The 23,847-nt window shown below is 44.9% G+C and overlaps 1 protein-coding gene across 1 annotated transcript; it reads left to right on the top strand.

Annotated features, from left to right (window-relative positions):
• Nucleotides 1–1,572: 1,572 nt before the first annotated feature.
• On the top strand, nt 1,573–23,464 carry MSMB (microseminoprotein beta). Its single transcript, XM_066243541.1, has 4 exons — nt 1,573–1,663; nt 18,222–18,327; nt 19,419–19,524; nt 23,077–23,464. The coding sequence occupies exons 1-4, from the start codon at nt 1,661–1,663 to the stop codon at nt 23,204–23,206; spliced, it is 345 nt and encodes a 114-aa protein (XP_066099638.1). The 5' UTR covers nt 1,573–1,660; the 3' UTR covers nt 23,207–23,464.
• Nucleotides 23,465–23,847: the final 383 nt, after the last annotated feature.

The raw sequence follows: 23,847 nt of genomic DNA, 5'->3' as shown, positions 1-23,847 counted from the left end.
TTTGTTTTATATAACAGGTGTCCACTGATTCCCACAGTCAGGTCGTCCTCTTGGCCTTGAGCAAGAATCAGACCCACAAACCTCAGCATGGTGGGAGTGGGGAGAAGCAGGGGGAGGCTGAGGTGCATGTATGTGTATTCCTCTTGTTTGGATGTTAACCCTTGATGTGTGTCAGTGGAGGGGAACAGGCCCTTTAATGGAACAAGAGCTTGGCCAGAGTTTAAAGCACAGGATTGATTAAATACTTTTGATTTTTCATACATAACTTTGATCATTAAACTGTGGATATTGGATCATGGTTATGAGAAACAACAAGCTGGACTTAACTTTTTTTTTTTGACAGAGACAGAGAAAGAGTCAGAGAGAGGGACAGATAGGGACAGACAGACAGGAACAGAAAGAGATGAGAAGCATCAATTCTTCATTGCAGCTCCTTAGTTGTTCTTTGATTGCTTTTTCATAGGTATATTGATGGGGGGGCTACAGCAGAGTGAGTGACCCCTTGCTCAAGCCAGCAATCTTGGGCTCATGTCTATGATCCCACGCTCAAACCAGCAACCCTGTGCTCAAGCTGGTGAGCCCGCGCTCAAGCCGACAACCTTGGGGTTTTAAACCTCCATCCTCCACATCCCAGTTTGACACTCTATTCACTGTGCCACCAGTCAGGCTGGACTTAACATTTTACAGGAATCCTTTTATAAACTTGCTTTGTTCGTACATTCTTATTTAGCTCTATTTTATGGCTAGTCAGACAAAGATCAGTAAATATAGTATGTTTATTCCTAGTTACAAGACCTCAGAAGAAACCAACCTTGCCAACACCTTGATCTCAGACTTCTCGTCTCCAGAATTGTGAAAAAATAAATTTCTGTTGTTTAAGCCTCCCAGCAGCCTAAGATATTTTGCTATGGCAGCCCTAGCTAACTCATGGAAATGGAAAGCCCCTTCTAATTCCCAGGAGAATCTGCTTGTTGTTGTTCCCCAGAGCCACCCTGGACATAATGTGGGCAAGCAAGTTTTTCCTAAAGATCTCTGTTGAACAGAGAGAAGGCTTGCTTGGTGCAGCAGAGAGTGAAGACTCAAGATTCATGAAGAGGAACAGAAAGCTCAAGCTATTTGAGCACATGTGGATTGTCATGGCAAACAGCGACAGTGCCACTTTCTTATTCCGTAGAGGGCATGACTGCTCTCTCAGAATAGACCCTAAGGGTGCTCTGATGGATCCCACTGGACTGACCAACTGAGCTCTTCCAGTGCCTCCTTGACGTCCAGCTTTACCACCTGGCTGTGTGATTGGCATTCCTGAGATGCTGTTTCTGTGTGAAATCACATAAGATGGCATGGAATGTGCCCAGCCCTCCACCCAGCATTGGAGGAAGGCTCAGGAGACAGGCGGTTCTCTTCTCTGCTCCTTCATGTTGAGGGCAAATGCATATCAGGGGTGGAGATGGCAAGAGCAAACATATAATTAGCGTGGAGACCTGATTTAAGAATAACTCATAAATCATCTGACATCAGTTTCCTGTTGACAACCAACCCTCTGTAAACTTTGGCACGTTCTCTTTCCTGATGAGGCCAGATACAGAGATGTCCTTTCCTATATAAGTCTGCCATGACTCTCCCTGGAGGAACATGCCTGTGAGGACTCTTGCTGTTCACCATGGTAGGTAACTGGTTGTTTCATACATAAAGGCAAGAAAAAGGAAAAAAAGATAGAGGGTATATTTCATATTGTAATGTGCTGTGATATGTATTTCTGTGGGATGCAAGTTAATGGTGAACATGAGCTAGTGATGAATCTTCTACCGATTACCTGCAATGCAAGGTGTGGAGTGTAAGCAGAGGCAGATTAAGGTCAGTTGAGGCCCCGGGAGCAGAAGAAAATATCGAGCCCCTTAAAAAAAAAGAGAGAGACAGGGAAAATTAAAATACATGTTAACCATATTTTTAAATAAATAAAAATATTATGTACTATTAATATTAAAATTGCACATATGAAACCAAACGTGGTGTCATTAGAAAAAAGTATAAAGTTGGGATTTTGTGGACCCTTCAGAAGTTGGAGCCCAGTGCGCCCACCGTTAAATCCACCTCTGAGTGTAAGGAGATTCTTTGGAAGCTTGAGAAAATCTTAACGAGCTTAGTACTATTTCTATTCTCTAAGGTTGAAGTTGCTGTTTCTTCCACTAATTTTGGGATCCAATTAGGTTTCCTATATGTCTCTAATTTTGGGGTGCCACATGAGTGATTTGGGAATTGAGTATAGATTCAGAGCTACTGTGCTGCATTATGTTACAGACACACGGGAAGCGGAGCCTGGGAGGAGGGAAGCAGTTGCTGGGGTCTCACTGCTGCTACCTGCAGGCAGCGCTGACGGGACCCAGGTGTCCCTCTCTTTAGACGAGTAGCTCCAAAGCCAGGCTGCTCAGTGTAATGACCTGGGTATCTTCAATAAATACTGATATCTGACTCCCACACCAGACACCCTGAGTTAATTAGTCTGCTGTATGTCCTTGGGATTCGGGTTTTTAAAAAAAGCTACCCAGGTCATTTTAATATTTAGAAAGTTTTGGGGTCCTTTTCAGTGTATCTTGTTGTATTAAGAAAGAATTTTCGCCCTGGCCGGTTGGCTCAGCGGTAGAGCGTCGGCCTGGCGTGCGGGGGACCCGGGTTCGATTCCCGGCCAGGGCACACAAGAGAAGCGCCCATCTGCTTCTCCACCCCTCCCCCTCTCCTTCCTTTCTGTCTCTCTCTTCCCCTCCCACAGCCAAGGCTCCATTGGAGCAAAGATGGCCCGGGCGCTGGGGATGGCTCCTTGGCCTCTGCCCCAGGTGCTCGAGTGGCTCTGGTCGCGGCAGAGCGACGCCCCGGAGGGGCAGAGCACCGCCCCCTCGTGGGCAGAGCATCGCCCCCTGGTGGGCAGAGCGTCGCCCCTGGTGGGCGTGCCGGATGGATCCCGGTCAGGCGCATGCGGGAGTCTGTCTAACTGTCTCTCCCCGTTTCCGGCTTCAGAAAAATCCAAAAAAAAAAAAAAAAAAAAAAAAAAGAAAGAATTTTCATCAAAAGCCATGAAAACTCATTTGGTCCTATTTTCTGTCTTTAATTCAAACTTGATTTTTAAAAAGTATTCTTTGCTAGAGCCAGTAAAAGGAAATAAGCTGGCTGCTCTTGGGGTGCCAAGAAGAGGAAGGAAGAGGCCAAAAGACAGGAGGAATACAGTGAAGTTGGAGGACCTGCTGGAATGGACCAGGGGCCTCCGTCAGGCCATACCTCAGAAATTGTCCCAGAAAAATGAAGCTGGGAATAGTAGAAAATCAGTGGGGTGGGATCATCCTGTTCCATTCAGAGTGCTCCTCCAGCCTCAGAGTGAACTTCATAAGCTGCACACCTGACAGCGTCCCCGCCCTGCATAGGACCCTTAAAGGTGCCAGGCTCTTGATCAAGAGTCTTCCCTCCTTTGGGAAGACCAACGGAGGAGCAATATACCTAATGGGACACTATTGTATTTCTCAGGGCACTGCCAGCCTGCTTCACTCTGAGGCTGGCATGAAGCCACACCATCTAGAAAGTCTAACAAATGCCTGCCTTATGTCTGCTACATTGTCTCCTGTTCCTGCACATATTAGGTGCTCCTCTGTCCTGAATGCAGGGAAGGAAGAAATGCAAAGAAGGGAGGAAAGAAAGGTAGGGGAATAGAACATGGGAACAGGAAATAACGTTAGAGCCTCTCTCCTCAGATGGTCCTCAGACCAGCAGCATGGGCATCACCTGGGAATTTGCTAGAAATCTGGACTCTGAGTCCCACCACTGCAGAATCTGCATTTTATTTTAGTATTTTTCTGAAGTTAGAAACGGGGAGGCAGTCAGACAGACTCATGCATGTGCCCAACTGGGATCCACCCGGCATGCCCACCAGCGGGCGATGCTCTGCCCATTTGGGGCGTCACTCTGCTGCAACCAGAGCCATTCTAGCACCTGAGGCAGAGGCCCTAGAGCAGGGGTCCCCAAACTACAGCCCGCGGGCCACATGCGGCCCCCTGAGGCCATTTATCCGGCCCCCGCCGCACTTCTGGAAGGGCACCTCTTTCATTGGTGGTCAGTGAGAGGAGCATAGTTCCCATTGAAATACTGGTCAGTTTGTTGATTTAAATTTACTTGTTCTTTATTTTAAATATTGTATTTGTTCCCGTTTTGTTTTTTTACTTTAAAATAAGATATGTGCAGTGTGCATAGGAATTTGTTCATAGTTTTTTTTATAGTCCGGCCCTCCAACGGTCTGAGGGACAGTGAACTGGCCCCCTGTGTAAAAAGTTTGGGGACCCCTGCCCTAGAGCCATCTCCAGCGCCCGGGCTAACTTTGCTCCAATGGAGCCTTGGCTGCGGGAAGGGAAGAGAGAGACAGAGAGGAAGGAGAGGGGGAGGGGTAGAGAAGCAGATGGGCGCTTCTCCTGTGTGCCTTGGCCAGGAATCGAACCCGGGACTCCTGCATGCCAGGCCAATGCTCTACCACTGAGCCAACCGGCCAGGGCCTGCATTTTATTTTAAAAGATTGTTCAGATATTTACATAGAAGTTAAAGTAGAACAGGGTTTTTAAAATTAATTAATTAATTAATTAACTTTTTAATTTATTCATTCATTTTTTTTAGAGAGGAGAGGGAGAGACAGAGAGTGAGAGAGGAGAGACAGAGAGAAGGGGGGAGGAGCTGGAAGCATCAACTCCCATATGTGCCTTGACCAGGCAAGCCCAGGGTTTCGAACCAGCAACCTCAGCATTTCCAGGTTGACGCTTTATCCACTGCGCCACCACAGGTTAGGCCTAGAACAGGTTTTGATCTTGTGCTTCTCACCTGGGGGGACTAGGTAAAGAGGCAAAGGCCTTGGTCCTGTCCCTTTTCTTTCTTTTTTTAATTTTTTTTAATGAGAGGAGGGGAGGTAGAGACAGACTCCCTGCATGTGCCCTCCACCTGGATCCATCCAGCAATCCCACTAGGGGGCAATGCTCTGCCCATCTGGGGCCCCTTACTCCCTTGCAACCTGAGCTATTTTTTAGCGCTAGGGGTGGGTGGAGGCCATGGAGCTATCCTCAGCTCCCAGGGCCAACTCACTCTAATCAAGCCTTGGCTGCAGGAAGGGAGGAGGAGGAGGAGGAGAAGAGAGAGAGAGAGAGAGAGAGAAGCGAGAGGGGAAGGGGTGGAGAAGTAGATGGGCACTTCTCCTGTGTACCCTGACCTGGAATTAAACCCAGGACATCCAGATGCCAGGCCAATGCTCTACCATTGAGCCAACTGGCCAGGGCTGGCCCTGCCTTTTTTTGTTTTCTTTTTTTTAGATTTTATTTATTTATTTTAGAGAGGAGAGAGAGAGAGAGAGAGTGAGAGAAGGGGGGAGGAGCAGGAAGCATCAACTCCTGTATATGCCTTGACCAGGCAAACCCAAGGTTTCAAACTGGCGACCTCAGCATTCCAGGTTGACGCTTTATCCACGGCACCACCACAGGTCAGGCTGGCCCTGTCCTTTTTCAATGAGATTGAGTCTATGTGTTCATTATTAGCAGCCTAGGTTACTTTAATGCCCATCCAAGTGGAAGGACTCTTGTTTCTACAGGGGAGGAAACTGAGTCTGAAAAAGACACACAAAACAGAACACACACACACATACACACACACACACAGAAAGAGAGAGGGAATGAAGGCTATATGTAAGCTATCATCAACTGCTTAACCTCAAAACTGAATACTTTGTTCATTCCCATCACCATGTTTGGACTGCATCCCTGAGTCATTCATTTGGGTGCCTCTGCTTAGAGTAGCAGGAGATCTAGAAATTCTGCACCCCTCATCCTGGGAACCCTAGCTTGTGCCCATTGATGCCTCTGTTCTATGACTCAATGAAACAAGACCTCCAAGATTCCTATAATCACCAGCAGCCCCCAGGGCCCCCTTTCTGAATGAAGGAAGCAGAAAACCTGTCAATAAGGCTGGCTTTCATCTTTCTCTCTCTCTCTCTCTCTCTCTCTTTCTCTTTCTTTCATTTTCTTACTTTCTTTTTTTTTTTGAGAAAATTTTGTTTCCACAATGTTCTTAAGCTGAAGATTACTCAAAAAAATGAAACAGAGTGAGCACATGCAGCCTCAAGTTCTGATGTGAGCTAAGTATACTGAGAATTTCTTATAGGAATTGAACTCTTCCTTTTAGTTATAAAACCAATGCATTTCATTGTAGACCACTTAGAAAATAAGAGGAATAGCCCAAAGAAAAATCTCAACTATCACTTGTTAAAATCTGGTACAAAATCTTTCATCTCTTTCTAAGCATCTCCCTCTATGTGGATCTTTCTTACATCATAGGAACAACACATGCAAACTGTTTTGTAATCTACCTTATTTTACTTAGTCATAATAGTGATCATTTATGCTACTTCATAGTCTCTCACCTCCTCAGTTCACCAGTTTTTTTTTTTCTAAATTACCATATTCCCAACCCAGTTTTGGGGTATTTTGGTTCTTTCTATTTCCCTGCTGCAGTGAGTATCTTTGAAGAGAAGTCTATCTCCTTCTCTGCGCCATTCTTCTTAGGGTCAAGTCTTAGAACTGAATGGGTGAAATAAAATGTCGTAAACTGTTTTAAGAATGTAGCTATACACTATCAAATGGTGCTCTATAGCCCTGGCCGGTTGGCTCAGTGGTAGAGCATCAGCCTGGCGTGCGGAAGTCCCGGGTTCGATTCTCGGCCAGGGCACACAGGAGAAGCGCCCATTTGCTTCTCCACCCCTCCCCCTCTCCTTCCTCTCTGTCTCTCTCTTCCCCTCCCGCAGCCAAGGCTCCATTGGAGCAAAGATGGCCCGGGTGCTGGGGATGGCTCCATGGCCTCTGCCTCAGGCACTAGAGTGACTCTGGTTGCAACAGAGCGATGCCCGGATGGGCAGAGCATCGCCCCCTGGTGGGCGTGCCAGGTGGATCCTGGCCGGGTGCATGCGGGAGTCTGACTGCCTCCCTGTTTCCAGCTTCAGAAAAATACAAAAAAAAAATGATGCTCCATAAATATTATTCCAACATAAACCATTGCTGTTCATCTCACTTCACAGTTATGCCTCTATTTCCCTCCTGATATCAGATATTAAATAACTATTTTTGTCATTCTACTATGGTTCTATTTTATGTAAATATTTACATTTCTTGTCTTATCGGTAAGTTGAAATTTTCCATGTATTCATTATTTCTGTTTGTATATGTGTGTAAAAAGTGTCACATTTTCCTTGTCATTTTTCTACGAGGATGTTTTTCTTTTTCCTGTTAATCTATAGAAATTCTTTATATGATGATGTTCTCCAAGTCTGGTAATTGCTTTTTAATTTTGTTTATGGACTTAAAACTTTTACATATTCAAATTTATTTCTTTTTTTATACTTCAAATAAGATATTGATGTATATTTTTTGTGATTAGGTTATGATCTTTTACATTTTTTTACAGCTGACATACAATATATTAGTTTCAGGTGTATCATACAAAGTTAGTTTATGACCTTATTGTAAAAATTTAACCTTCAAATTCTTTTAGAATTTATTTGTGGGAACTAAAGTAGAAAATTGACTTTGTTTCTTTTCAATATAGCCCACTGTTTCTTCAAATATCATTTACTGAATAATCATTCTTGTGACATCCCAGGAGACAGACTACAACAAACCCAAAGTGAATTTTATAAGTTTTATTACAAACCTGCGCAGGGACTGCAGGCAACCCACTCAAGGGAACAATGCAGCCCCGAGCTTCTAAAATGGCTCCTTTTTATAGGGCGGCTATCTAGGCTGAGCAAGCAAGCAGCGTTTACAAGGGCGGGAGGGGTGCGGTTAGCTGACCTCATTCTTGGCTAACTCTCTAGGGTAGGGGCTTCCTTGATCTGGGTACATAGAGTTCAGTGGAAAATATTGCTACATTTCTAACGGTTGTTTATCTTTTTTCCTCCAGCCATGTACTGGATGCACTCAGTTTTCATGGCTGGTGGCCTGCACCACTTGTCCTAAGATGTCGCATTCCCCTGTTTTCTTCTTACTAGTTCAAATCATTGAACTTTGGTATTGCTCATCCGAACTGGGTATAATCTGGTAGGGCTGAGCTAAGACTATAAGTCTTACAGTATCTATTCTTTCTTGAACAAATGCTGTGGTGCAACCGCAACAAACTGGAACTGGACCATAAACTGATGCAATCAATTTGGGTTTTATACACTGGCTAGTGATCAGCCTACTACGCCTCTCACAATGGTCAGCAATGAGCTCAGGGGGAGAGGGGTATTTATAGGCAAAACCTACAAGGTTACAATGTTTTCAGCACGTTTGTACAATATCTTTGCAAAAGTACACAAGCGCACACTGTTCTAAGATAATAAACTACTTTCCTGCAATATCTGCAGGGCTGATACACAAGGAACGCATCCTGCCTTTGCTAGTAAAATTAGATTTGCTGAGGCTCATGAGAATTTTCTACTTTAGCTGTAGCTATAAGCTAATTGGGTTAGGAGTCCTCCCTAGTATGTGCTGGCACGCTGATAGTGTGCCCTTAGTACTACAAGCTTTACGGCTTGAATTCTCTTTTGTACATACTGCGTGAGGCAGTTGATAATACATGAACCCCCCCCCCCCACTATAAGTAAAACAAGGGGTCCAGTAAGAGCAGTAAGTAACGTAGTGAGCCAAGGGGACGAAGAGAATAAATTCTCATACTAATTTCTTTCTGCCTTGCATTTTTCTTCTCTGTACTAACTTCTTACAACTGCACAAAACTTCTGCAACTTACATAAACCTTTAAGTTTTATGAACTTTCTTATCTATTCAGAAATAACTGGCTTTATAATAACTTACTTTCTCCCTTTTTCGTTCTAAAGTATTTCTATACCTTATACCTTTTATTACCGAAACTACAATTTCCTTTTAGTTAGAACTCTTAATTTTAAAAATCTTAACCTTTACCTTTAGTGACAACTAAGCTGGCAATAAGTAATTTTCTTTAAGTATACTTCCTCTTGGAGGTGTCCTCCCTCTAAGTAGCTAGTATTTATAGGTTAAGTGTAAGTACACATATATTTTTCATTACCTTGTACCTTCCCTTCTAACTAAGGGACTTATAGTAGTACATGTATTAACTTTTAAGACAACTTGTCTGGCTTTCCTTTGACCTTAGTTCCCCTCCCTCCCCAAAGTCTAATTAAAAGGAGGTCCTTAGTGAGTTTCTCTAGGCATTAGCTATGTGTGGACCAGTCAACTTCTGGTTTGTGGCTGAAGCAGGGCATGCTGTCCTTCTCAGGGTCAGCTTATAAGGGTTGCTGTGGTCAGTCTCCATTGTCTACAAGGGTATCTCTGCTGGGACTGCAAGCTTCAGCCGGCTGCGGTGGACCCAGGCGGGTATGCCTTCTACCTTGGCAGTAGTGGGAGTGGTCAGGATCATGGTGTGTGGACCTGTCTACGTGGGAGTCAGTCCTTGGGTGGTGTACTTCTTTACCTAGACCGAGTCTGAAGGCTGGAAGTGATGTATTAGGTCTTCTGGCAGTGCTGGAATCACTTCCTGGACACTCTTTTGGACAGCCTGCTGAGTAATCTGTAGACCCTGTAAGACTCAGGAGTCCCTAAACTTTTTACACAGGGGGCCAGTTCACTGTCCCTCAGACTATTTGAGGGCCGCTACATACAGTAGTCCAGTACACTGACTACTAATGAAAGAGGTGCCCCTTCTGGAAGTGCTGCAGGGACCAGATAAATGGCCTCAGGGGGCCGTAGTTTGGGGACACCCGCTGTAAGTACTTAAGGAAGGAGTGGTTATTTAATTTAGTTGTTTTATTTCCTCTCTGAGTTTCGGTAGGAAGGGAAGGAGTCTCTTAAACATTATCTCAAAAGGAGTGAATTCTTCCCTGTAGGGGGTGTACCTCACCCTGAGGAGGGCTAAGGGGAGTAAGGTGGGCTACTTTCTACCGGTTTAAAACAAGTTTAAAGTTTCCTTTAAGATCCGATTCATGTTTTCTACCTGTCAATTACTTTAGTAAAATCTATTTCTAAATGTTCACCTGGGAAAGTTCTCTCTCTGTTTCTCTTTATAATTTCTTTACTTTGCTTAATATTTATTTGGGTACAGACTAAACACTTAGAAATTATGCTTTCTCTATTAGATTCTAAGTCTGACTTTTCTAATTGGTTTAGAAAAGTTCCTAAAATTTCCTAAAACCCTACTGGTTTTAGGGCTACCTTATTGGTAGCATCATTAGCGGCTTGCTTGGTTTTTCTTGAGAGTTTCCACAGAGTCCTCCTCTCTAGGTGGCCTGGACAGTGGATGATGACCACTACTTCAGGAGAGTAGTCTCCTGTATTCTCCGGGGTGAGGGTTTGAGCCTCACCTTTGCTGGTTCTTAAGCCTTCTCCTGATGGCCCCTCTTCGACTGTGCCTGTCTTAGGTTGTTCCTGACTTCAGGAATCTTACCCATCTTTGGCTAACTAGCTATCTTAGGGGCCAGAGTTATTTATGGCCACAAGAGTGAGGGAGGAGCAACGTCCCTTCTAAAATGCTTAGTTTTAGCAGCCGATGTTTCTACCTAATGAAAAACTTATAATACATTTCTTTTCTAATTCCTAGAGCTGAATGCTATGTAAAGGCTAAGTTGACTGCCTTAGTATCTTCTGGCTTCTCTAAGTCTAGGGGTGTATAGACTCTGTAAGCTTTCTGTAGTCTAAGAAAGCTGTGGGGGTCTTCTGAGGATCCTGAATAACTTCTTTTTTTTGTGTGTTATTTTTCTGAAGCTGGAAACGGGGAGAGACAGTCAGACAGACTCCCACATGCGCCCGACCGGGATCCACCCAGCACGCCCACCAGGGGCAATGCTCTGCCCACCAGGGGGCGATGCTCTGCCCCTCCGGGGTGTCGCTCTGCCACGACCAGAGCCACTCTAGCGCCTGTGGCAAAGGCCAAGGAGCCATCCCCAGCGCCCGGGCCATCTTTGCTCCATTGGAGCCTTGGCTGCAGGAGGGGAAGAGAGAGACAGAGAGGAAGGAGGGGAGGGGGTGGAGAAGCAAATGGGCGCTTCTATGTGCCCTGGCCGGGAATCGAACCCGGGTCCCCCGCACGCCAGGCCGATGCTCTACCACTGAGCCAACCGGCCAGGGCCCTGAATAACTTCTAACACCTTAGATAAATTTATGGTTGTTTTTCTGAGTATCTTCTTTGATCTAGGCTAACAGAAACAGGTGGAAAGTGTCTAAAATTTTTTTCACTTGCTTGGGTGGTGGGGTCCTGCTTAGGCTAGGCAATTAGAAACATTTTCTCAAGGTGGTCTCAGTTGTTGTAAGTGGGGCAGCCTATGTACAGTACAGATTTCTAACAGTCCTGTTCAGGCTTGAGGCTCCTCTGAGAAAAGGGGGTTCTGAGCTTTCTAATTCTGTAGGCTAGGAAAAAAGAATTTAAACTATTTCTTATTTTCTCCTTCCTTGACTATCAGCTGTAATTGAACTATTGTTCTTATACTACCTTAAATCAGCACCCTGCCCTTTAACTCGGTTCGAACTATGAGGGCTCTAATCTATGACATTTCTATAGGAAATATTAAGTAAAACCCGAGTAGTTTTACCTCTGCACTTTTCCTAATGTACTTATTTACTTAGCTGATTAACAATTGTAGTTTGATAGGGTGGTAAATCAGGTGGAGGTTCAGGATTATGTCTCTAGAGTTCTCTTTTCTACCTATTATGTTAAGAATTCTTCTATTAAGCCAATCAATAGTAATATTTGTTACTCTGAGTTTTGTGACCTAACATTGAACAATTAACAATTACTGAATTATTACATATCCCCTAATATTTAAACTAAAATTTTAACATTACAGGCTATGAAATAGTAAATGAAAAGGAGAATTAGCAAAAGACTGTTGAAATAACATATACATTTCTAACATAGAAAATGTTTTTTTGTTTTTTACAACAACAGATCCTTGGTACAAAAAGGAAGTCTTTGTATTTGACAGACTATACAATTCTATATGCTTTATTATTAGTACAAATTTAGTATGATTCACAATAAGAAATTATAAACTACTATCCCTAATGGACTACTGATTTTCAGAGAAAAATAAGGAATGGTCAAAATGTAGTTACTATTTTGTGGCTTCCCAGCTGACAAAGAGATGCTAACCCTCTTTTTGACCTGTAGAGCTTTACAACATTAAGTCATTATAAGGGTCGGGGTAGTAAACATAAAAAACCCCCACAATTTCATAAACTTATTTTCTTAACAGTGAGGTATTCTCGTTTACTTAAGGTTCTCAATTTCCTCAGGGACATAATAACCCTATAATTCCCTGAGGACACTTTTCTTTTTTTTTTTTAAGTGTTTTTTTTTTTAAATTTATTCATTTTAGAGAGGAGAGGGAGAGACAGAGGGAGAGAGAGAGAGGAGAGACAGAGAGAGAGAAGGGGGGAGGAGCTGGAAACATCAACTCCAATATGTGCCTTGACCAGGCAAGCCCAGGGTTTCGAACCAGCGACCTCAGCATTTCCAGGTCGATGCTTTATCCACTGTGCCACCACAGGTCAGGCCTGAGGATACTTTTCTTATAATTCTTTTTTTTTTAATTATTTTTTTTATTTATTCATTTTAGAGGAAAGAGAGAGAGACAGAGAGAGAGAGAGAGAGAGAAGGGGGAGGAGCAGAAAGCTTCAACCCCCATATGTGCCTTGACCAGGCAAGCCCAGGGTTTTGAACTGGCAAAGTCAGCATTTCAGGTCCACGCTTTATCCACTGCGCCACCACAGGTCAGGCTATAATTCTTGACTATTATGGCTAAAGCAGTGGGTTTAGAAGGGGCCATATTCCCTAAATCTTCTCCTCGGGTCTGGCTCCAGGTAGGAGGTGGGGATTCCCCGGAGCCAAAGCAGAGGAGGGCAGGGGGCTGTAGCAAGGTGATGATAGCCTCTAGCTTACTGCGCTGTTATCTTTTGCCTGACCAAGCAGTGGCTCAGCCCTTGAGCTAAGAAAGAGGTTTCTTTGTTATATACACTATAAGGGAATCAGTCAGGGTGCCTGGGATTCCCGGTGCCCAAGGGGGAGGGACAGGTGCCCGAAACTATGAGGGGAGCCTGCCGCTTCTCCTTTTCTCTGCTGTTTCTCCTGCAGCCAGCTGCAGCCTGGCTGCCTTTTCTTTCTCTACCTCTGCTGCCGTACTGGGCTTCATACTGACCGTGCCACCTGCCTGCGGGTGGGTGCTGGTGATAGTATGCTAGACTCTCTCTGTTTTCTATGGGTCTAGCAATCCTTGGTTTGGCCAGTCTGCTCTTAAGTTGGCTATTTTAATTTACAGAGAATTTTCAATGTATCTTCTTAATATTAATTCTTACTCTTTATTTTCTAAATGGGTAAAATTTCTTTGGGTCAGTAGGTGAATATCTGAATATCTGAAACTAGTTTCTACTCTATACTTCCTCCAGCACTCTCTTAGGTCTTTAGTTAGTTTCTATAATTTGTGGGCTTCCTATCAATGGACAGTGTTACTATGGGTTCCTGGGGGCCTAACGGTATGGAACCCCAGCCCCTTCAGTCTTGATCCTCGAAGAGGACCTTAGCTTTCTGTCCCTTCTTCTCCTTTAGCTTAGGACACCCATTTTTCCAATGCCCGGTCTCCTTGCAATAAGCACATTGATTCTTGTCTAGAGGAGGTCTACTATTCTGCCCTTTCCTTTGTGGCTTTCCTTTAGCGGATTTCTTTTGTTGGGCTGCGATTAGTATTTTTGCCACCTTTTCCGCACCTCCTACCTCTGGATCCTCCCTGTTCATATAAACTTTCTGACTAATTTCTAAAAACTTGCTTCTATTTTCTCCTTCAAATCCTTCTAACTTTTGTAACTTCTTTCTAATGTCTGGGGCCGCTTGGGAGACAAAGGCTACGTCTATGAGCCTCCTGTTCTCTGAGGCGTCCGGGTCTAATGGAGTATATGTTCTATAGGCTTCTAAAAGCCTTTCAAGGAAAGCCGAAGGAGATTCATCTTTTCCCTGGATGATTTCGCTGACTGTACTAAAATTAGTTGGCTTCCTTGCTGCTGCCCGGAGACCCCTGAGCAGGAAATTATGATATTTGCGTAAAGCCTCCTGTCCCCTAGAAGTGTTGGGGTCCCAGTCAGGGGGGGTTGAAGGGAGAACTTCCTCTAATTCTTGCCTTCGACCAAGGCTGTGTAGATCTCCATCCTCTAATGCTGCTTTAGCAGCCTCTTGGTAGATTCTTTCCCTTTCCTCAGAAGTGAAGAAGGTATAAATAACCTGTTGACAATCATCCTAAGTAGGACGAAGAGTATGGAAAATGGTTTCAAGAAGAGAAATTAGACTCTGGGGTTTCTATGAAAATGGGGGGTTCTGATGTTTCTAATTATATAAATCACTAGTAGAGAAGGGGACATAAATTAATCTAGCTGGGCCCCTAGGATCCCCCCCTGCAGCTTCTCAGAGGGGAAGCAAAGGTGCCGGCTTTAGAGCTGCTGGCATACTAGGATGACCATAATCGGCCCCTGTACGGGTATGGGGTGGGCTTTCCTAAGAGGGGGCCAGTCCAGGTTGTGGGTTTGCTGCGGGGGGTAGCCCTGTGGCTTTAGGCGGGTCCTCAGCTTGCTCTGGATATGGAGGAGGAATGGGATCTAGTGAGGACTCAGTGGCCCCTGGATCTTCTTGTATTACTGAATAAAGTCTGTGGGCAGGCTGTGGCTGTTCTCTCAAAATTTCTTGTTTTTTGGAGGGAAGCCTCCCTTTGCCTTCGTTGGGGTTGCCAGCTTTTCCTCCTGCCCAGACTTTATCTCCCTGACTTTATCTCCCTTAATATAGTTCTTTTTTTTTTAAATTTTATTTATTTATTTTTTACAGAGACAGAGAGTGAGTCAGAGAGAGGGATAGACAGAGACAGACAGACAGGAAAGGAGAGAGATGAGAAGCATCAATCATTAGCTTTTCGTTGCGCATTGCGACACCTTAGTTGCTCATTGATTGCTTTCTCATATGTGCCCTGACCGCGGGCCTTCAGCAAACCAAGTAACCCCTTGCTGGAGCCAGCGACCTTGGGTTCAAGCTGGTGAGCTTTTTCCTCAAACCAGATGAGCCCGCACTCAAGCTGGTGACCTCGGGGTCTCGAACCCGGGTCCTCTGCATCCCAGTTCGACACTCTATCCACTGCGCCACCGCCTGGTCAGGGTGGTCAGGCAGTTCTTAAAACACTTCTTAACATAACCTGGTCTTCCCGTGGCTATATCAATCCACACATCTATATATGGCATCTGGTCAGGGTGCGGGACCCGATAGACATTTGCCCTGACAGCAAACAGTGTGAGTAAATTGAAAGTGCCCTCTGAGGGCTACCTTACACCAAAGGTTGGCCATTCTAGTTCACAAAGAGTCCACAACGTGGCGGAATCAACAGGAGTCCCATAGTCTTGTGCCCTACGAGAGAAATCAGAAAAGTTATCAAGCAAGCACTGAAGAGGCATTAGGGCAGTAGATTGCCCCTGACCCATGGCCCTTGACCCTCGAAGGAATCCTGTGAGGAAGCAATTGGTGAAGCAGACAAACAAACCAAATATGCACACGAAACAAACAAAACTTCTAAACCAAAACCAAAGGGAGAAGGCAGCGGCAGCATCCTGCGTTCCCCGACCGACCGGGTGGGGAGAAATCAGGTGGCGTCCTGCCTGCTCCACTACACCCTTTTCTAACCAGAGCTCTGTTTCCAAATATTCAAAGAGGAAGCTTCCTTACCAAACAGTCTCAAGACTCCAAATGTTTCGAATTAGCCAAATTCAGTTTCTAAACTGCAACAGCCGGAGGCTGGCCAGCTACCAACGTCTGCTGCAGCCTACTCCGTGAGGTGGGGTCTTACACAGCCTATCTCGCTGGGTCCTCCATATGTTACATCCCAGGAGACAGACCACAGCAAACCCAAAGTGAATCTTATAAGTTTTATTACAAACTTGCTCAGGGACTGCAGGCAACCCACTCAAGGGAACACTGCAGCCCCGAGCTTCTAAAATGGCTCCTTTTTATAGGGCGGCTATTTAGGCTGAGCAAGCAAGCAGCGTTTACAAGGGCGGGAGGGGTGCGGTTAACTGACCTCATTCTTGGCTAAGTCTCTAGGATAGGGGCTTCCTTGATCTGGGTACATAGAGTTCAGTGGAAAATATTGCTACATTTCTTTTTTTTTTTTTCTTAAGCTGGAAACAGGGAGAGACAGTCAGACAGACTCCCGCATGCGCCCAACCGGGATCTACCCGGCACGCCCACCAGGGGCGACGCTCTGCCCACCAGGAGGGGATGCTCTGCCCCTCCGGGGCGTCGCTCTGCCGCGACCAGAGCCACTCTAGCGCCTGAGGCAGAGGCCAAGGAGCCATCCCCAGAGCCTGGGCCATCCTTGCTCCAATGGAGCCTCGCTGCGGGAGGGGAAGTGAGAGACAGAGAGGAAGGAGGGGGTGGGGGCGGAGAAGCAAATGGGCGCCCCTCCCAAGTGCCCTGGCTGGGAATCGAACCCGGGTCCCCCGCACGCCAGGCCGATGCTGTACCGCTGAGCCAACCGGCCAGGGCCTTGCTACATTTCTAACGATTGTTTATCTTTTTTCCTCCAGCCATGTACTGGATGTACTCAGTTTTCATTGCTGGTGGCCTGTACCATTTGTCCTAAGATGTCACAATTCTCTACAGGTTTCCAAGACTAAGTTTATTTTATAATAAACTTTTATATGTATTTATAAATACACTTTCTGGGGTTTCTATGCTATTCTCTGTACTTGTCCTTCTATTCTTATATCAGTAATGCACTACTCCAGGTAGCCGCAGTTCCTAATTAATTTTAGACATTTACAGAACAAGCACTCTCACACCATCTTCTTTTCTAAAAAGTTCCCAAAATTCCTGTTAAAGTTTGTGTGTTTATTTAGCTTGCTTGTCTCAAAATAATAACAAAAGCAACTTGATGCTTATCTGTGATCAGTATCAGCTGAATTTGTTTGTGCACCATCAATGATGTCTTTATCACCTGGAAAATGAGGTTCTTAGTCTCTCGTGGTCTGAGAACTGAAATGTTTAACTGGTTAGCTTCATCAAGTCCCTACTGCGTTTTCTTCATCTTTTTTTCAATATCTCTCTTCCACACCCTTAACTTTTGTCCTTTAAATCAGTGGTCCCCAACCTTTTTTGGGCCACAGACCGGTTTAATGTCAGAAAATATTTTCACGGACCAGCCTTTAGGGTGGGACAGATAAATGAATCACGTGACTGAGACAAGTGTCAAGAGTGAGTCTTAGACAGATGTAACAGAGGGAATTTTTTTTAAAAAATCTGGTCATTTTTAAAAAAAATACATCGTTCAGACTTAAATATAAATAAAATGGAAATGCCCTGGCCAGTTGGCTCAGCGGTAGAGCGTTGGCCTGGCGTGCGGGGGACCCAGGTTCGATTCCCGGCCAGGGCACTTGGGAGGGGCGCCCGTTTGCTTCTCCACCCCCACCCCCTCCTTCCTCTCTGTCTCTCACTTCCCCTCCCGCAGCCAAGGCTCCATTGGAGCAAAGATGGCCCGGGCGCTGGGGATGGCTCCTTGGCCTTTGCCTCAGGCGCTAGAGTGGCTCTGGTTGCGGCAGAGTGATGCCCTGGAGGGGCAGAGCATCGCCCCCTGGTGGGCAGAGTGTCGCCCCTGGTGGGCGTGCCGGGTGGATCCCGGTCAGGCGCATGCGGGAGTCTGTCTGACTGTCTCTCCCCGTTTCCAGCTTCAGAAAAATACAAAAAAAATAAAATAAAATAAAAATAAATAAATAAATAAAATGGAAATAATATAAGTTATTTATTCTTTCTCTGCGGACCGGTACCAAATGGCCCACGGACGAGTACCAGTCCGCGGCCCAGGGGTTGGGGACCACTGCTTTAAATGATCCACTTCTGCAAAGCAGCTAAAAATGAACTATCTGCAAGGGTTTCTGAACCTCCTCTGTAATAAAATAGCCCGCCATCATTACTATTTGCCTCTGACCTGTGACTCAGGATTAGCTCCTTTTTCAGTTTATTTTAGTAGCTTGAGTAGGTCTTGTTCCTTTGCTAGGTTACTTGATGGTAGGAGTGCTTCCTTTAAACCACCTGCCAGAGCTCAGCAGGGACCCTTATCCAGGACATTCCACCAGTGACTACCCTCTGCATTTGTGAGTTTTCCTTCCTGACCCCTCTTTACATTACAGAATGCTCTTCTGGGCAGCCTCATGGTTTTGGTGACCTTCATGACCTTATGCAACGCCCAGTGCACTTACCTATCTAAAACAAAGATTCTTGGTGATTTATCTGATGGTAAGTCCTGGCTTTTCAAGTTCATTATTTTACTGCAGCCTGGTAGATGTTTACTGCAGCCTGGTAGATGTTTACTGCACCTGGTTGGCAGATGAAGGCCTTTAAACCTATGTGGGAAGGAGGGTTAGGGAAGATAACAGATGGAATAAAATAAGAGGCTTCCATTTGCTATTTGTACAAGACAGTGGTTCTCAACCATATGTGCATAAGGACTGCCTGGATAGCTGTGGAAACCTACCAGTGTCCAGGTACCACCCAAGACCGGTAAGTCAGGTTCTCTGGGTGGGAGCTGCACATGTCAAAGCTACTCGAATGACTCCTATATGCAGGCAAAAAACCATCAGTTATTCCAAAGCAGTACTTCTCAGACTTTAGTGTGCATGCCCTTTGAGAATCTTGTTAAAATGCCAATTCTGATTCTGTGGGCCTAGGGGGAGAGTGCGAGTGGGGCTGCTCAATGCAGTCTAAGGTCATGCTGATGCTACTGGTTCCTCGGGCACACTGGACCACAAAGGGTTAAAGCAGCGGTTCTCACTCTGGGTTGGACATTTAATCACTCAGGGAGCTTTCTAGAACTATGGCAGCCTGGGCTCCTTGCTCAGAGAGTCCAATTTCATTGTTGGGGGTAGGGAGGAATCCAAGCATAGATTTTTAAAAAATACCTAAAATGTTTTACATGTGCGTTTAGGGTTGAGAAGCAAACGAAGGGACATAGAAAAATGAAGCATTTATCCAGAGATAATCCAGCACTAAAAAAAAATTGGCCCCAGGTGCCCCTAGTATCATAATAGCTACCTGATTAATACGAAAGGCCTTATTTTTTTCCTTGTAATATCTGCTCTGAAATAAAATCCAGAAAGACAAGACTTAAGCTTGCTGTAAGGAAACATGATCAGTGGCATAACATGGACAGTGCTGCAATGTAGCTGTGGGTGAACACAGAAATACTTTTCTTAGCCCTTGAAATCAGTAAGAACTTCCCTCTCTCTGGGAGGGCTACAGATGGCAGGGGCTGGTGCTCATGTCCTACAATCCTTGTCCCAGATGCATGACTTAGGGACACCACTGATGATGCCACATGTGTATTTTAGATTGCCAAGATCTCCAAGGAGTCACACACCCGCTGAACTCCAAGTGGAGGACTGACAACTGTGAGGAGTGTTCTTGTAAACAAGACGGAATTTACTGCTGCAACACGTAAGTCTCACGGTGCAGGGTGGGGGGTGAGGTGGCTGCTCTTGGGTTGTGCTCCTTTTTCAGAATCCCAGCTGGGAGGGGGATTCATTCTCAGCCTTATTATTATTTTTTTTATTGTGGTAAAATATACATAACCAAAGATTTAGCATTTTAACCATTTTTAAGTGTAAGATTCAGGGGCATTAAGTACATTTACATATTTGTGCAACCATCTCCACTATTTATCTCCAGAACATTTTCATCTTTCCAAACTGAAACTCTCTGCCCTATAAATAGTTCTCCATCTCCTCTGCTCCCAAGTCCCTGGCAACCACCACTCTACTCTCTGTCTCTGTGAATCTGAAAACTCTATAACTCTATAACTGGCTTATTTCAGAATAATATCTTCAAGGATTATGTTGTAGCAAGTCTCAACATTTCCTTCCACTTTAAGGCCAAAGAATGTCCCATTGTATACCTATATACAGCATTTTATTTATTTGTTCATCTGTTGATAGACATTTGGGTTGCTTTCATCCCAGTCCTATTTCTTTTCATTTGTTTTCAAAACTAGATAAATATCTTTATTATTAAATACCTATATTCAGATGGGTTGCTGAAGACGGGAAATGGTACCCAGTGATCTGAAGCTATTCTAGAATTTAGCTGGTCTTCATCTCAGCCTTTGCCTGTGGTAGTTGGCAAGGATAGGGGAGGGCCTGAGCACAGGCAGAGGGAATAGGTGTGAGGTGTGAAGATAACTGTAGTGTTCTTTGTACTCTAAACCCTAGTATTTTTACTTCTTAAGTTAAACTCATGTCGGCTTAAAGGTTATGTAAATATTTTCTGCTGGCTTGCTGTGGACACCAAAGGTCTAGACTTGGGCCAATAGATCAGAGAGTATCTCCAGTGTGGTCCTCATTTTCCTGATTTCCCCACAGCTATACATTCATACAGCTACTCCACCACCCCTGTAAAATCTGTTTGATATCTTCATTTCAGTAGTGGCCCATAGTGTTTAGCGAGAACATGAATAGCTTTGATGAGTGAAGCATTGATATCAAGTAGTGTTTCCCAAATTGCCTGATCACAGACTCATCTGGGAAGCTTGATGAAATACAGATTTCTGGGCCCACCCCCGAACTCACTGAATCAGAATTTATAGAAGCCTAATGAACCTGAATTGTAGCAAGTACCTCAGAGAGTCTTTCGATACTACCAGCGAGTAGAGGATTAAGTCCTTGACTTAAATCAGAACATCTAAATGTTAATGATGTTTACGTGTCTGAAAAGTTCTGAACATCTTTAATGAAGCATATCCCATGCTGAATGCTTCATGGAACAGAAGAGATATTACACCAGGAGACTTTCTGGCTGGTTGCAGGAAGCAGGTTCTAGACTAGACACTGCCTCAGCTGGGTCACTGCATGTTACAGCTGAACCTTGATTTTTTTTCTTTTTTAACAGAGACAGAGAGAGTCAGAGAGAGGGATAGACAGGGACAGAGCGATGAGAAGCATCAATCATTAGTTTTTCATTGCGGCACCTTAGTTGTTCATTGATTGCTTTCTCATATGTGCCTTGACCATGGGCCTTCAGCAGACCGAGTAACCTCTTGCTCAAGCCAGCAACCTTGGGTCCAAGCTGGTGAGATTTTGCTCAAACCAGATGAGCCCACACTCAGGCTGGCGACCTCGAGGTCTCGAACCTGGGTCCTTGGCATCCCAGTCCGACACTCTATCCACTGCGCCACCGCCCGGTCAGGCTAAACCTTGATTTTGTAGCTCCAGAAATTTGACATTGTTTTTGGTGTCAAGTGTCAGTGTGACTCTGGAGCATGACTGTATCAGCGGTATGAAGGGCCAGTGAGACGTTCCTCCCTAACACTGCAGTGGCCAAAGCACCATGTCACCAGGATCTGACACCCTCCTCCCTCAAGCCTGGTCAGTGCTGTATCATCACAGCCACGTCCACGCAGCTCTCTCCTTGGGTTTCCACAGACCACTATAGCTTAGGAAAGAGTGAAGTGGGGAGAGTCTTGCTGCTAGAGTCAGAGTAACAGAGCCTGAATCCGCATTCCCTTGTATGCATGCTATGTGACCCCGGATACATTTTCTAATCTCTCTGAGCCTCAGTTTACTCAAAGTGACACAGGAACAGTCAGGTATATATGAGAATTAAATGAGAGTCTGCATACAAATTTATTAACACATATTTAATGCTTTCTCTATGCCAGTCTGTGTGCCCTGAGCCTGGGGTGGTAGCCAGTACATGGTTGGAACTCCAAGTACTTGTTCCCTCTGTCCTCCCGTATGCCCACCCATTCTGCACCCTGCTCCACGGGGAGAAGATGTGCATGATTTTCTCTGCTGCTCAAAGTCACTTCTTTTCCCTGTAATTGTCTCACAGTGGACTAAGATTTTTCTCATGATTTTTTTCCCTCTCTATAGGAAAATACAGCTTTTGATTAAATTTTCTCTGGGATAAATTTTTGACCAATTGCACCCTTTAGGGGACACAGTCCAGATCACAAGCTGCCCAGTGGCCTCCCCGCCTCCAAGGCCTTCCATCCCAGGTGCCCTGGGAAAATGTATTTCCAGTCCTCACCTTGGTTTTCGGATTACCCTTTGGGAAGGGGACTGAAATGGTCTCTTTTGTTAAAATAAGTCAAAGGTGCCTGACCTGTGGTGGCGCAGTGGATGGGGCATTGACCTGGGACATTGAGGTGCCCAGTTCAGGACCCTGGGCTTGCCTGGTTAGGGCACATATGGGAGTTGGTTCTTCCTGCTCCTTCCCACTCTCTCTCTCTCTCTCTCTCTCTCTCTCTCTCTCTCTCTCTCTTTCTCTCTCCCCTCTCTAAAAAAAAAAAAAAGAATACAAAAATGTTTAAAAAAAATAAGTCAAAGGTTACCATTTGGAAAAAATATTCTCACAAAGGGCCCTGGTGATGGTTGCTTCTGTGTATAATTTGGGCAGGGACAATTAACATCTAAGATTTATGGGTAAGTTCCAAGAGACTGAAGAGCCTTAACATTGTCTGTACCCTTGAATGTGTGGTGCGCTTTCCTGGGGAGATGGTCCCCAGTTTTCATCAGTTTCTCCCTGGGCTCCATGTTCCTGGCCTGGAGTGACTCCTGCTTCTGATTTACTGTCTTATCCAGCAACTATTCTGAGAGTTCTCCATTAGAATGGGACAAGCATTTCTTTCCCACATTCAAGCAGCCGTACTGCTCACCACTTCCTGAGCAGGCACAACAAGAAGAGTCAGGCTAGAACAAGCTGCCCGGCCCTAGAGCAGCCCAGACCTGCATTTGGGTCTCTCAGAACTTACTTTTGTCCTGTGCATGCAGGATGGAAATTAGAAACGATGTCATGGATGGTCTATGTGTTCATAGACCAGGTTCTACGTGCACTCAAATCCAGGTTCCTGAAGGTGGCACTTCGGGTTTGCAAGCCAAGGGGTGACCTTAAGTTGGTGAGAGGCTTCCCAGGCAGCTTCTGGCACAGAGCTGGCTCTGAGGAGGTTGGGCATCCTATCCCTTCTAATAAGCCTTGCTTTTGTCTCAATGACAGTTTTCCTATACCCATGCGTTATGATGAAATCAAGTGCCAGAAAATCTTCAACAAGGAGACCTGCAGCTTTACTGTGGTGGAGCGGAATAATCCAGAAAATTCTTGTAAAGTTAGTGCATGGATGATGTAATGGGCCTCGGTCCTCCCAGGCCAGACCTCCTTCTCCTGTGGCCTCTAACAGTTTATAATTGTGTAACCCAACCTATCAATTAAAAAAAAAGATTGAGCAAACACTTGAATATGTGTATACTTGTAATTTATAAATTATGTGTGCATTGATTTTATATAGATTATAAAGCATGCAAACACTTATATGGAGGGAACCAAAAATACACATTAATAAAAGTTATATTTTTCCTGTATTCCAGTAAATCATTGCACATCCTTTATTCAGGCACCGCTGCTTCTGATATATCTGCACTCTGCTGCCCTGGTATCCTGCTATCTGGTAAACATTTACGAAAATAAATGTCTTCAAAATGAAATCAGATCCCTTATTTTCTTTTGAAAAAAAAAATTTTTTTTTTACAGGAACAGAGAGAGAGAGTCTCAGAGAGAGTGATAGATAGGGACAGACAGACAGGAACGGAGAGAGATGAGAAGCATTAATCATCAGTTTTTCATTGCGGCACCTTAGTTGTTCATTGATTGCTTTCTCATATGTGCCTTGACCGTGAGCCTTCAGCAGACCGAGTAACCCCTTGCTCAAGCCAGTGACCTTGGGTCCAAGCTGGTGAGCTTTGCTCAAACCAGATGAGCCCACGCTCAAGC

Source organism: Saccopteryx bilineata, chromosome 9 (genome assembly GCF_036850765.1).
Source record: "Saccopteryx bilineata isolate mSacBil1 chromosome 9, mSacBil1_pri_phased_curated, whole genome shotgun sequence".
Lineage (NCBI taxonomy): Eukaryota > Metazoa > Chordata > Mammalia > Chiroptera > Emballonuridae > Saccopteryx > Saccopteryx bilineata.
The sequence above is the reverse complement of the archived record's forward strand: the minus strand, read 5'-3'. Positions and strand labels throughout refer to the sequence as shown.